We start from the raw sequence: 14,591 nt of genomic DNA, 5'->3' as shown, positions 1-14,591 counted from the left end.
TGACTTATGGATGGACTTCTTAGCATGCAGCGGTTCAATCAAATAATTACCTGGACAGAAACTCACAGCAGGATTTTTTTTTCTCGTCTTCTGTGAAGCTGTTATCTATTCATTAGAGGAAGTCTGGCGGACTGAGCGCTCTGCTCACTGAAAACTCTTTGAAATAATGAAAATGCAAGCATCTGCCATGCATTAGCATTCATACTTTCAGTCCTGTCCACAGTAAGAGCTTTAAAGAGCTTTTCGAGCTCAGAGTGGTTTGTTGGAATCTATTTTCATAGCTCTGAGAATTTTTTTTGTGGATGATCGGTTTTGATGTTACTTAATGTTTTCAGCTAGGAGCAGGTTTTAACAGTATCAGTATCTACCACACAAGCAGAGTGCCAGAGGCTGTGGAAGCATCACAGGAATAACAAAACTCTTAATCTTATAGTGCGTGTTCCTGATACTTTTTGAATTCTACACTCCTGAACCAGAGATCCCAAAAGTGTAAATTTGCCTTTTCAAGGATAATGAAGTGTTAACTAAATTATATCTGCTAGCGGCTAAAAAAAGGTCTACTTCGTAATTAGTGCCATTTCTATTCAATGGCCAATCACTGTGCTGAATTGCAGGCTAGCTCCTCTGCTCTTTCAATAATTACAGGGTTTATGGTCACAGCCTTGGTCATTGACATGACGTGGGAAGGTGGAATTGATTTTTAAGTTGGTGGCTGTACATGGCAGTGTGTTGCAGTGTGGATGTAATGGTGTGTGATGTGAAAGAGAGGGAGGGGTGCACTGGGAAGCATAGGGAGGAAGAGCAGGAGAGAGAGAAAGAGGGAGACGTATGTGGACGAGTAGAGCGACTCTGGAGAAAGAATACTCATTCATTGTTTCTTGGTTGATGCACCTGAGTGCTGAGTGAGAGCTGTCTTCTGCAAATGATGGTAAGCTGCCAACTTCTCTTAAAAATATTTGCTATATATGTATGTACTATCCCAAATTTTTATTTTCCTGGCAACTGTGAATGTTTTAGCAATTTATTTCTGCTTTGTTTCCTTGGTTAAGGGGATGTAAAGGAGGATGGATATGTATTTGATTATTTTTGCTGTAGGGAGGGTAGTCTGACTTTTCTGTAGGCTAAAGAGTAGGGGAACCGTATTTATTTTTTTATTCTTTTCTTCTTTTTTTTAATGATCAAATAGTCGCACATTATGGCTTTAGTGTGCACAATGGGTCATTAAGGTGCACTTTATCATCCACAGAGGACACCAAGGGCTTAACATTTCCCTTCACAGTCAATCAGCTATAGGAATAATATGTCAGTTATAAAAAAACAGAATACACATCTTTATAGTTGTTAGTGATTAAATGCTCTCCCCACCACCACCTTCTCTTTATTCTGCATCATAACAGAAGGTTAAATATAATGATGACCTTTATTAAGATTCCAGTTTGACCTTTCATTTAGTAGCTCTTTGTTCTGGATTAAAGAGTGGCTGGAATATTCATAATTTTGTTATATTTGCCACAAGGTTGGAAATTGCGGATTCCTGTAATTTCATTAATATATTAAACCTGCAATAACTGATTTTTTTTTGCCACTTGGGGACAGCGGAAACAAGCTGTGAACACAAAAATTATAAACTTTTGAGTTGATATGGTGAATTTGTTAGCAAACAGTTGCTTATTTACACATTAAGCTGTTACGGAACGACATTGTCATTCATTTACGCCAAATTCACACCAACAAGCTGCTATGCAATGTCTATGAAAAGCTGCGGCGACCGCTCCGGAGCTCAGCAAGCTGCGGCCATTTGGTTCTTCGGTGAAGTGCGGCCAAACTAAAAGTTGGGAAAAGTTTCATTTTTAACGGCGAAGTGCGTCCACAGACGATCTGCATCAAATCAATAAACAGATCCTGTGACTCCTGTAACATGTTGACCTATTGTTACAAAGAATTTCTTCCTGCTTGAAACCCATGAACACCTCCTGGCCGCAGAAAAATGCAACCTGGTGTGAATTTGACATTAAAGTCTTGTTTCTGTCCACCTGATGAATTAAGTCCAATATTCACTGTCTCTTAGCTCTGTTTTTGGTCTCTACCATCTCTGGAGGGAAATATCTGGCTCTTTAGCTGCTAAATGCTCCACTAAGCTATATGTTCACCAGCTAGTTGCTGGTAGTGTAACCTTAAGTATGTTTTTAGAGCTTTTTTGCTGTCCCTATTTACTGTTTCTCCCTGTGTCTGTCTTAAGGATTCTTGTTTTGTGCCTCTGGAGATCAACTGAAGACAATGGAGAACAACACAACCATCTTTCAGGATGTCACTCAGGTTGTAAATCTGACTGAAATACCTCTGAACCCTGTTGAAGAGCAGGTCATAACAATATTTTTGACAATGCTCATCTGTGTAGTTGGGATTGCTGGGAACATCATGGTGGTGCTGGTGGTGCTGCGCACCAAACACATGGTGACCCCGACTAACTGCTACCTCGTCAGTCTGGCTGTCGCAGACCTCATCGTGCTCCTGGCTGCAGGGCTGCCTAATATCTCTGACGTTGTATCCTTCTGGATATATGGATACACGGGATGCTTGTGTATAACCTATCTTCAGTACCTGGGCATCAACGTTTCATCCTGCTCCATCACAGCCTTCACCATCGAGCGATACATCGCTATTTGTCACTCCATAAAGGCACAATTCATATGCACCGTTTCCAGGGCCAAGAGGATCATAGCTGCCGTCTGGATCTTCACCTCGCTCTACTGCATTATGTGGTTCTTCTTAGTGGACACAGATGAAACCGTCTACACCAACGGAGTAGTCGTCACTTGTGGCTACCGCGTCTCCAGGAGCTTCTACATGCCGATCTATTTCCTGGACTTCACTTTGTTCTATGTGATCCCCCTCATCGTGGCCACTGTGCTGTACGGGCTCATCGCCAGGATTTTGTTCATGAGCCCTCTAACCTCGCATCTGAACGACAGAGTCGGAGGAGGGTCGGTTCACCAGGGTCGCTCCAGCAGCACCAACAAGCCAAACAAGGGTGCAGTCTTCACAAGGAAACAGGTGAATCAGAGTTTAGAGAATAATCCACCTTTATAAGAAAGTATTGCAATCTTATCAATCATTTCTGATTAAGTCTCTGTTTTAGCCAGACATCAATGTAAATGTGGTAGATGTGAAAAATATCATTTGGGTCAGAATTTCCCAAATCTTGATTGTTCCCTCAAGTGTATAATTTTTCATCATGGTCAAAATCATTATACCTCACCACAGTCACTCCTGGCACACTTTCTCAGTGCGTTTACTGTTGCCGCTGATGGGTTTACATTTTAGTAAATGGAACGCCCTGTGTGTTTCATACTGACCTCAGTATTTGGCGCCCTGGGAATGAACTCCTCTTAATTATTGCCACATATTTACATCTGTCTTGTTCCTTGTTTCCTTGCTCCTCTGCCTCTTTCTCTGCATCAACAGATAACAAAGATGCTGGCTGTGGTGGTCGTCCTCTTCGCCTTGCTCTGGATGCCCTACCGAACACTGGTGGTGGTCAACTCCTTCATCGACCCACCTTACCATAACACCTGGTTCCTGCTCTTCTGCCGTATGTGCATCTACACCAACAGTGCCATCAACCCCATCATTTACAACCTCATGTCTCAGAAGTTTCGCGTAGCGTTCAAAAAGCTCTGCAAGTGCGACTGGCGGCACAAGGAGAAGGCGGCAGAGTACAATGTGCCGATGTATTACAGCGTGATGAAGGATTCGTCCCATGAGAGCAACGAGTTGGTCACGGAGCAGGAGGAAGTGAGTCAAGCCAACAAGAGGGGCACTGAAACGGATGATGAAGCAAGCACTTTCAGCATTTCTTAATGATGAGTTTGCTGGCTTCATTAGGATTAGGAAATTATTTGGGAAAATCTTTCATTTTAATGTTTGAGATTGTTGTTATTTCCACCTGTTATAAAAAAATATGTATTGCTTCTGAGGTCTGTAGATATTGTTCTTGTTTGCAGTGACATGTGGAATTTTTGCACTAGTATCGTGTTGTAAACACAGTATGTGAGACCAGGCTTTAGTGTACTTCACACTGCTTAGTGGGATATAATGTGCGTCATAATGTGCGTCATCATGTGCGTGACCATTACACAAAAATGTGTGGTTCTTTGAAATGTTTTGGAAATATTATACTCACCATTTTAGTGCACATAAAAAAAAGGTTTAAAAAAAATAATGGGTAAAGATGGACATTTTATGTGACATGGGACACGAATGCTGTAGGCGCATGATTTGAATTTTGCCTTGAGACAATGTCAGTTATGTTAACTAGTTTTGACTAGTAGCGGTACACATTATGTGCAACACTGAACTAATCAAATTATCAGCATAATGTGTCTCTTGATAACAGCACTTGTGCTTCTCATGGTTACACTCTCAGGCTGGAGTGTACTCAGATACCACACTCTTCAACAGCACTGATGAATACTCAGTATAGATTTTTCTTTTTTAATTAACACATATTTATACATTTAACCTATTACAACACGACAAAATTAACAGTACAGACAACAACAACAGAGAGAGAGAGTTTTAACTGTGCTGTATGTTTCTGACTGTGACCATTTGTGCATCATATCACATACCTACATCTACCAAATTATTTTTGTAGGTTATTTAATCAAAAAAGTTTAATTGATGAACGTCATTAAGGCAGAGCTGAAGAACCATATTTCTATGAATAAATAATTAAAATATTAATCAGAATATAAATGGCCATAATATTTTTTAACCACGCTAGCAGCACAACTTGAAATACTGGAAATACTTCACTAACTGTTGGATTGTAGGACTGATATTCATGGTTCCCAGATGATTAATCCTGATTTTGGTATCCTGGTAATCTGACTTTTCCTGTAGCGCCACCATGAGGTTGACATTTGTGTTTTTTGAGTGAAATGTAATGAAGGTAAAATGAAATGTCTCAACAACTATTGGCTGGATTGCCATAAAATTTGGTTCAGACATTCATGTTCCTCTCTTGATGAATTGGAATCACTGTCCCATAACTTTTTATCAAGCGCTTAATTTGTCCAATGCTTGGTTTATCACAGAATATCTGCAAAACTAATCACATCCCCCATCAGCTTCAGCTTTACTTTGTGTTTAGTGCCAATTAGCAAATGTTAGGATGCCAACATGCTAAACTAAAATGGTGAACATGGTACACTTTATGCCTGCTAAACATCGGCATGTTAGTGTTGTCATTGTGAGCATGTTAGCACGCTGAGGTTAGCATTTAGCTCAAAGTATTGCCGTCCTTAAGTAGCTACAGCCTCACAGAGCAGCTAGCATGGCTGTAGACTGTTAGTCTTATTTAGGCTATTCATTTATAAGCATCATGATCCTTATATAGGTCAACAGGATAGCTATAACCAGCTTCTATAGAGTGCTACAGGAATGAGTCCTAAAACCCAGAAATGAGTTAGCACTTTAGCACTTCTGGTTCCCTGGTCTGGAAGTCATGGTTTTTTTGGATGGGTTTTTAGTTAGATGCCTGAAGATCTGTGGTTAACACAAGCTTAAGAGATTTTAACTTTTTGTTCTACGACATAAAATACATCAATAAATACCCCACTCATGAACTTTGAAGCCTTTATGTGTCAAGGCGGTTGCTAACAAGTGGCTAAATGAAACTACTAAACGTCATCACATCGACTCATCCGTCGACAGGACTCAAGTCTTGTTGTGTATACTCACGCTCATGCGACTGTGGCGTAGTTGCTCTACAGCCTAACATTAGCTTTTTACTTCTGGCGATTGCATTTACACATCAAAAATCATAAAAGTCAGTAATTTGTGAAGATTATCTTGCTGAAGGAAACGTGTAATTATCATAAACATGTGAGCTTATTTTTTGCAATAATCCAAAACCCAATGGAAAAATCCCATTGGCTTTTTGACAAAGGAACCAGTGTGATGCTAACTTCCTGGTTGGCCTACAAAAATACATCATCACTGGAGCAGTCTATTGAGAGCTTTAGGATGACATGGTTTTAATTTGGAATACCTAGGGTACATAATTTAACTACTTAATTTAAAGCCTCTACAGCCATGCTCCACCTGCACATGTGTTTTCACTTGTTACCTGATAAGATGTGCTCTCAGTCCTGTGTGGGCGTGTACAGACTGAGCTTGATTGGCATGTCCTTCACTCTTCTGTTTGTTACATGTGTTATGACAGGAATGAGGACGTTGTTTGGCGATATTGTGTAATAGACCCAATTTTTACGGCAGATATTTTGACTTGCGAAAGCAGGAAAAGCACAGGTGGAATTAATAACATTAATGACGGCTGCATGCCATTTAGGTGAGCCAGCTCTGGTAATGTGCATGCTCACAAACTGACATGGCTTGCTCGGACACTGCATGGACATGCATTGTTAATGTGATTATTTACACCTGTAGGCTACTTTTCCTGCCTTTGACAAGCCAAAATGTCTGCTGTGAAAATGGTCTATTCCCAGAATAGCTCCATCTAATTTCACTGGAGGTGTAATTAGCCAGAGTAATTGAGAACACCTGTATGGGTATGCAGTGCTTTTAGTGTTAATGGTGCCTTCAAAAGGGGTCGTGTTTGCTGTGGTAGTGTTTACTTACACTCTTGTCGTATTCACTCCCTCGTAAGTGGAACGTTTCTGAAAGTGTTCACGAGTTGTGACGTGTTTGTTGTTGTCAGAAATGGCGGAGGCCATGGAAGTTATTTTTTCCGGTGCATTATAAGTGAATAAATTGTGATTTTATTGTTTTTCTTCGTAATTTTATAATAGGTCTGAGGAAAACGTTGATATTCCCAACGGCCTCATCTTTTTCCTCTGTCATTACTTTGCATTTCCTGCATTATGTTACCCACTAGCTTGCTAAATTGTTAGTCTCTGTGGCTTCTAGACGCCGACAGTAACATTAATATTGCCGTTGCTTAGCAGCAGTGTTCATCAAGAGTTTCATTTGAAGGCACCAAAAGTCTTTAAGTCTCAGTAGCAAGAATGTTTTTCTTCATATACTAACAAAACTCCTCTTTTAGTCATTGAAATTGAAAAACTAAATGAAGACAATCCCTCGGCCCATCCACTGAGATTATTTCTGATTCCAGAGGAACTGTGCGTTTTTTTGGAAAAGTTTGTATCATTAGATTTCCAGTCTGCCTTTCTGGGAGGCAGGAGGTAGCCTAGTAACCATGGATGGCTCTGATTAACAAATCAGTTCCAATTAAAAACATCGGCCAAGTCCGAGAATGAAAATGAAGCTGTCTTTAAAGTTGTCTTTTTGACGGGCAACAAATCTGACAGCGAAAAATGTTGTGATGTTAATTGTTGCCAACAAGTTAGCTGTCTCTGTCGTTGTATTGCTGTCGTTTTCATCATCGCTGCATGTCTCTGCATCTCAACACAGCCAACTCTCCAGACCCATGTATAAATCCCTTTCACCTCTCTTTAATATATGTATCTATTCTGTATATTGTTTGGTCTTGTGTTTTTAACATGTTTTGTAAAGAGCCTTTGTAGTTTCATGTGGATTAACGAATCATTTTACAACCCTAATAAATGCATACATTCTCTTTATTCATGAGCGTTGTGTGTGCCGAATTAAAATCAATATTGACGGTATTCATGCAGTATTTCCTTTAGAAAATGTAGATTTACATAAACTGAATTGGAACTAGCTCTAGCACTCCTGAATCGAGGATAACAGATGGATTTCAAGGACACACTTGTACTTCTCTTTTGTTTTGATTTGCATTTATTAGCCTGTTTGAACACATCACACCTTTGTTTGCTTGTTTGTCCATTTTCCTGTTGCAGCTCTAAACTATAAAAAGTATACTCATTAAGACCTTTTGGCACCTGTAGAGTGAGGTTACCGTGTTTTCTAACGCGGGAGCCATGTTTTCTGTCACGTTGAGAGTATTCTATGAAGCATTTAAGTCCCTCTGGATGTTGTGCAGGCTGTATTGTGCTGATAAATTCCATATAAGGAGTTTTTTATGATGAATGAGAGGCCACAAAGGTCTGGAGGAAGAAATAGTATAGTGAAGGCAGAAATACACAGAGACCTACAGCAAAAATGTTGCTTTGAGTGGCTCCAGCAGCCATTTATGCATTTTTTCTTTTCAGCTCTTAGATGTGACAATATAGATCAATAATATATTGTGTTTTAGGGGGTCTTGTTTTGTTTGGTTGTATGTCAGATAGAAGAACCGAAGGCCTGTTTGTGCTTGCTGAGTATTATTCTTTACTGATTTCTATGTCAGTCCTACATTTTGTCCAAAATTCAATACCTTTTCTGCAGACTTACATCAGAAAACTTCCTGAAAACTTAACTTTTTCCAGACATTTAAAGTCACACCTTCCTTTGCTTGGTGCATCAGTTTTGGCAGAAACCCAAACTCAAATGTCCAGACGGACACTAAAGATGTGATAATGCCGGCCACTTTTCTGCAGAGATACAACTTCTTTTAAAGCAACAACTTTGACAGATAGTGAAAGGTTGTCCCATTTAGTCATGTTGTTTGACAGCAAGCTCTGCTTGGTAATGGCACTTCTAAACAGGGACTTGTCAGATCGCAGATTTATTCCGTCTCCTGCAGAAAATAACCAGCAAGGTGATGTCTGACAGTGTTCCCCTTCATGCCACAATAATAATTCAACGATTCATAAACAGTTCAGAGTGACAATCAAAGATTTTTTTGGGGGTTATTTTCCCCAAAGCTTGCAGTGAAAAGACTTGCCAGCACAAACAGCAGGGAATCAGATATCTGAAATCATGTTTTTTTTTCTAATTACTGCTGAACGTGTATCACAGATGAATCTCAAAAAGCAGCTACTTCACACTGAGCTTTATTTAAAGATCATGAATAAATCATACGATGAGTAACAGCTAATGTATTTTAATCCTGTTTTGTTAATAGAGAACAAAAAGAGCAGTTCTTCTGTGAGAATGAATCATTTATCCGCTGCATCTGCGAGAGCTCCTGTCTTATTAGTATCAACACAATCAAAGGGCAGCCAGAGTCTTTGAGTTGTTTCAGGAAGCCCATTACGCAGCATGCAGAGACTTTATTGTTTCTTGTCCATTAATCCTCACGTGTTTGAATGAATCGGTCTAATCTAAAGGCTCCTTCACTGAAACTACGTAATGCAGGGAGCACGACTTTGTTAAAATGAAGGGAAGCAGTTGATTTTTTTTTAGCATATCTAATATCTTTCCTGTACTCTCAAAGCAAAAGTTAATGTAGAAGTAGGTGTTAATCTGTTGAATATGCGTAATTAGTGTAATTAACATTTTTTATTATTTATTGGGTTTTTTTGTTTTTTTTTACTGAATATTCCTTTAAAATGTGAAAAGCCGGAGTGAGCTTGGTCTCATTCTTTGTCTGATAGTTACAAAAATATCATATATGACCCCCCCAAAACACGTATAAACATTTGACAACTAATGACAATTTACATTTTATTAATACAATTCAAAAAACTAAATCACGACAAGAAAGAGTGTTTACCAGTGCTGCAGCGTAATATGTTATCAGTTAATGGTCAGTTGTGGTGTAGATGTTGTTTACAGCAGTGTTTCTCACCCTGCGGGTCAGGAACCCTCCGGAGATCTAAAGATAAATCTGAGAGGTCACGAAAGCAGACAACATATATTTCTGCTATGTGATGAGGGATTGCAAGTATACAAGCCACAATTGTTGGGAACCACTCGCTTGAATCTGTGTATACATACACTGTTAGCCTTTGCTGTAATATTTACAGTTAAATATAACAAAATGACCAATAAACCTACCATACAACATATTTACAGTTAGCTACTGTAATTTGCATATTTGCATTATGGGTATATAGCAAATGTTATATGTCATTTACAATAACTTACTGTATTTTCTGAAATTGCGTTACACATTAGCGGTAGTGTTACTGTATTTATGACCAAAATGTGGTAGCCATATAAGGATTTGATTTGATTTGAATGGTTCATCATGGGCTGTTTATGTAGACCTATTTCTTATGTGTATTTGTTTTCTCCAGTTCAGTGGTTTTAATAATATCTTTGACAAATGACAAATCTGAATTTACTTTAAAATAGTAAGTGATGAAGTGAAGAGTCATGAAACAATTTGGTCATTATCAGGTGAAAAAAATCGTTTTCCTTTTCCAATATGGCAATAAAATGCAGACATATTTAGTCTGCCAGTGCTCTTTGTTCCCAATATTTTTCATCTTTTAGACAAATATGACCATTTGAAAATTGATAAAAAATACACAAGGGAACCTGGTGACCTTTTGACCTTTGTGCAGGATTTCGGGGACCTTGACATGTAGCCAGGTCCACCAAATTTGGTTTCTGGGTGTGGGTGTGCTATGCAGGCTGATGACCGCATGCCAGTGTCTACGTTAGTACTCCCCTCAGCGGCCTGCAGCTGGGAAGTCTCTCTCGCCATCCAGGTGGTCATTGGACAGTTTCTAGTGTGTTATCCAGTGTGGGTGCCTCTCACTGCTGAACTGGCTGCCAGTATCTTTACTGCTCTCTTCACACTTCAGTGGCAGAAACTGCTCACCATCATCTACACGTCTGTGTCTGGAGCCACAACTGTGATGCTGTGTGTGGATTAACCGGGGGAGACGTTTACGCTGCCAGATCAGGTGTAAAATATGCTTTGTGAAGTCGCCCCACGTCCACTCTGCTGGCTTAATTGGGCGATCATGGCATTTCTGATAGGTGTGTTGGTGCAAGGTTTACTGCCAAAGGAGTGGGCTATCACACACGTAAGGTGAGTTAAATTCAACCTGCACTTACTGATCCATTCAAGCTCAGGCTGTTTTTGTGTTAAATAAGTTCAAAACCTCCTACTGTGATGTCAAATACTCATGATTTCCTTTATTTTTTACTACCCTTTAGATGCTTCCCAGCTGCACAAAATTTTTTAAAAAAGCACAGATATAGAGAGTCAAGGAGAAGACCTCAGCCACACTGTCAACGCAGGCCTTCACTGCTGAAACGCTACACTGGTGACATCCTGGCGCCGGTCAGTGGCTGAGACTAAAATTAATCATTCAGCTTTCACTTCTTCAGAGGCCAAGCCCAGCCCTTACAATTAATGTTCTCAATTCCTCATCATGTAAAATGACAGTCAGTGGTCAGTACAATAACAATGTGTCTTTCTCCTGTCTTCATTTCAGAGTTATCTCCAGAGCCTCCAGGAACGCCAGACGGGAACCAGCAGCATCAGCACCATTACACTTACTCTAATTGACTCTGAGACGGCCTCCATGGTGCCTCTGAATGCCACCTCCCCTCAGTCTTTACAGTCTGAAGGAACACGGGATCAAATATCTGTAACCTGCATATACTGTATGTGAGGAATCCATTACCCTGTGCTGATAATTAAACATTCCTTTGAAATGTTTACTTGAGCGGAAACACAACCTCTTCGACTGACTGAATCCACTTAATCAGATAATCATCAATGTGCACTGATTTGAGATGCTCAGAGATCATCGCCTGATGACAACACAACATACACAGTCATCAGACTCATGATCATCACTTCCTTTGAACAGTTTATCTCACAGGCACTTTGTGTTTCACAGTTGAGTTGTTTTCTTTCATAGGATGACATGATAATTCTTTAGTTTCCAAATACTATGAACCATGTGTCTAGATTAGATTGGGTTCTAATTCTTTGGAAGTTGAAATTCAAAGGTTATAAACAATGATATCATACCAAAATATGCAATTAAATTGAGGATATACATCAGAAAAATGGGGAATGTTGGACAATAAATAAAAAGAACACTGTTTTGACAGGAATAGGACAGCTTGGTTTTAGCCTAGTCTGTTTCTGGAATGTCTTGACAACCTGCAGTAGGCAGTATATTTTTGGCATCATTTGGCAAAAATTCCTCAATAACATTTCAGCATATTGTTATTCAAGTGTTCTGAGAGAAAACTAGACTTCTGCACCTCCACATGGCTCTGTTTTCAGGCTTTAAAAAATCTTTGCGAGTGATTGACAATGTGCTCTCATAAACAGCAGATGGACAGCAGATCCCAGATCAGCTCTGACTGCTTGTTTTCCTCCAATCTGTGAAATCTTGCAGATGCCATTAGGAGCGCTAGAGGACACCGGCGGACACAGAGGCACATGATTTTTTTCAGGTTACCTGTTTCATGTACTACTATCGGGATATAGCGACCTTTTTATAAAAATAACTGTTTTTAATCATATTTGCTACAATCTCGCCTACTTCAGCTTTAACTAAATGTCTGTTAAAGAAAACTAGCAATAGCCTAATTAAAGGCTCTCTATGTGATATTCAGAGCATTAATAAAGCAGCAAACCACAATTTTGCTATGTAAAGATATGTAAAGATATAGAGGAGTAATGTCTACCTGAGCAGAGAATGAAGTCACTCTCCCTCTGTGTGTGCTGTAATAGGAGCTTCTCTGTGCTTTGTTATCATAGCCGGGCCAGCCGCGTATGTTTTTAGTGCAAGTTCGTGCATGTGAGCGTGCCCCACTGCCGCCACGCTGCACTGCTCTCATACAGCGGTTACAGCTGATAACGCCGTCTCGACCGAAGGCGCCGTTGCGGAAGGGTAGCACCCAAAACTCTTACCTCTTTCAGCACTGTTGCTGTTGTTTTCATTGTTAGCGCTGTTAGCACCGTTAGCTGCGAGCCGCCGGCTCAGCTGTCACCATGTTAAGGACCGTGCAGACACAATAGAAATGCTCTCAATCTCGCATTGAGCACCTTTAAATGGCAATTATAGGATAATGGTAAATGCTAAAAAGAAAAAAACATTGTGCAAAAGTAGAGACGAGTCAGTTACTCTGCTATAGCCATCTACAGTTTGCTAACAATGGCTAGCATCAGCCGTCACTGGTCATGCCAGACCAAGTACAGAAGTAGTAGCAAAACCATTGAGTGTACTGAGCTGATCAATGGTGCATTTTATTGTTTGTGAATTAATCTTTTCATTTTCTAAGATTGAGAAAGGGTTATTTCATCTTTTACAAAATCTTGCTTTAAGCTACAAGCATTATTTAAAGGCCCTGCACACCCACACGTGTTTTCACTTATTCTGGCTCAGGTTTAATGGTGGAGAATATAACTAGTATCCACATATTCACGCTTGATTATATCGTCTTCTTCTTCAAATGCCAATGATACAATCTCCTCTTATGGTACCTCTAATAGTCTGACTGATTATTCTCTGCATAAGTAATGTTGTTAAATATGTAAATTCTGAAAACGACAATGATTAATATATTTTAAGAATTTATGTTAATTTTAGATCTGACAGCTGTGAAAGCTTTAGGAGGATATTTTAGGACAACCATTCACGCTCACTTTCACACCTACGGGACATTTAGAGTCAACAGTTAACCTGCATGTCTTTGGACTGTGGGAGGAAACCGGAGAACCCGGAGAAAACCCACGCTAACATGGAGAGAACATGCAAACTCCACACAGAAGGGCCCCAAGATTGAAACTGCAGCCCTCTTGCTGTGAGGCGACAGTGCTAACCACCGTGCCACCCATAGAATACTATATCTTATGAATCACATACTGTAGATGCCTTATTAGTTTTGTTAATAGCTAAATAATAATATAAACAAGAAAAAATCATCACATCACGCAAACATTTATTCCGTTCTTGATTTCATGCAGACTTTGTCTCCAAAAAAATAATAATAATTCTTTAAATTCCTCACACAAGTGATTCAGGCTTCACATAAATGAGCTGTTCTTATATTGACTCTTTGTGCAGGATCAGTTTTGTGTTGAATCCCCGGTGGCCTCTGGTGGCTCAGTCGTCACACTGCATCCAGTGTGTGGCGGTTCTCAACTGCTCGCTGGTGCCGGTTTACAATGACATAATGTTACACCATAAGCTACTTGGTCATATCAGACCATGTAAAGTTGTAGTGGCATTAGGTCTGATGATCATACTGATCTGGACAAGGATGCATTTCATTGATTATAGATCAAACTTCTTTGTTGCATAAAGACCACTGGGATATTTCTTTGTTCAGAAGTCTCATTTAAACACCCAAGAATGAGATGCACTTGGTATTTTACAGTAGGCTGTAAAGCAGATAAGCTAAACTCTTATTCATACAGACACTTGGCTGGTATAAAACTAAGTCTCCTTCTATAAAGCTTATGAGCAGAGCCATACATGTGTTTTCAGCAGAGCTTGAAAGACCTCACATCCAGTCAAGGGTTGAATTATGGCACAAACACAACAGCAAATGTCAAGGGGGGAAGGAGCAGATTAATGATGACAGCAGAGATCGTCATAACTGCAGGGACACCGAGCCGCACTAAGGTTGAGAGAGCCGCTGAAATGGAGCTGTCTGGAAGAATTACGTTCTTCTTGTGAGAAGCGTAATAAAGACACCACCAGCTCGTATCCCTTTCATCAGTCACATACATCTATTGTCTGCTTCAGTGGATCAAAGGCGAGTCGTGCGTTTTAAAAGTTGAGATTCAGTAAAAACTGACAAAAGTACTTTGTGAGAAATGGTGGAGGAGTTATTTG

General features: G+C 39.8%; 1 protein-coding gene and 1 pseudogene across 2 annotated transcripts; both read left to right on the top strand.

The window, feature by feature from the left end:
* Positions 1-412: 412 nt before the first annotated feature.
* LOC141772443 (thyrotropin-releasing hormone receptor) lies at positions 413-4,024 on the top strand. Of its 2 annotated transcripts, XM_074643424.1 has the most exons (3): positions 413-928; positions 2,240-3,054; positions 3,466-4,024. In XM_074643424.1, exons 2-3 carry the CDS (start codon positions 2,278-2,280, stop codon positions 3,859-3,861), a joined length of 1,173 nt encoding a protein of 390 aa, XP_074499525.1. In that variant the 5' UTR covers positions 413-928; positions 2,240-2,277; the 3' UTR covers positions 3,862-4,024. The 2 variants fall into 2 exon arrangements, with proteins under 2 accessions (XP_074499525.1, XP_074499526.1); XM_074643425.1 differs by lacking the exon at positions 413-928 and having other exon boundaries at positions 1,979-3,054.
* A 5,952-nt stretch (positions 4,025-9,976) lies between these two features.
* On the top strand, positions 9,977-11,458 carry LOC141771967 (transmembrane protein 198-like; annotated as a pseudogene).
* Positions 11,459-14,591: the final 3,133 nt, after the last annotated feature.

The sequence above is a fragment of the Sebastes fasciatus genome, chromosome 8 (genome assembly GCF_043250625.1).
Source record: "Sebastes fasciatus isolate fSebFas1 chromosome 8, fSebFas1.pri, whole genome shotgun sequence".
NCBI classification, from domain to species: domain Eukaryota; kingdom Metazoa; phylum Chordata; class Actinopteri; order Perciformes; family Sebastidae; genus Sebastes; species Sebastes fasciatus.
The sequence above is the reverse complement of the archived record's forward strand: the minus strand, read 5'-3'. Positions and strand labels throughout refer to the sequence as shown.

Coding starts and splice junctions, on each gene's coding strand:
- LOC141772443 (XM_074643424.1), top strand. CDS start 2,278: ATGGAGAACAACACAACCATCTTTCAGGATGTCACTCAGGTTGTAAAT. Junction 3,055..3,465: donor CAGTCTTCACAAGGAAACAG/GTGAATCAGAGT, acceptor CTGCATCAACAG/ATAACAAAGATGCTGGCTGT.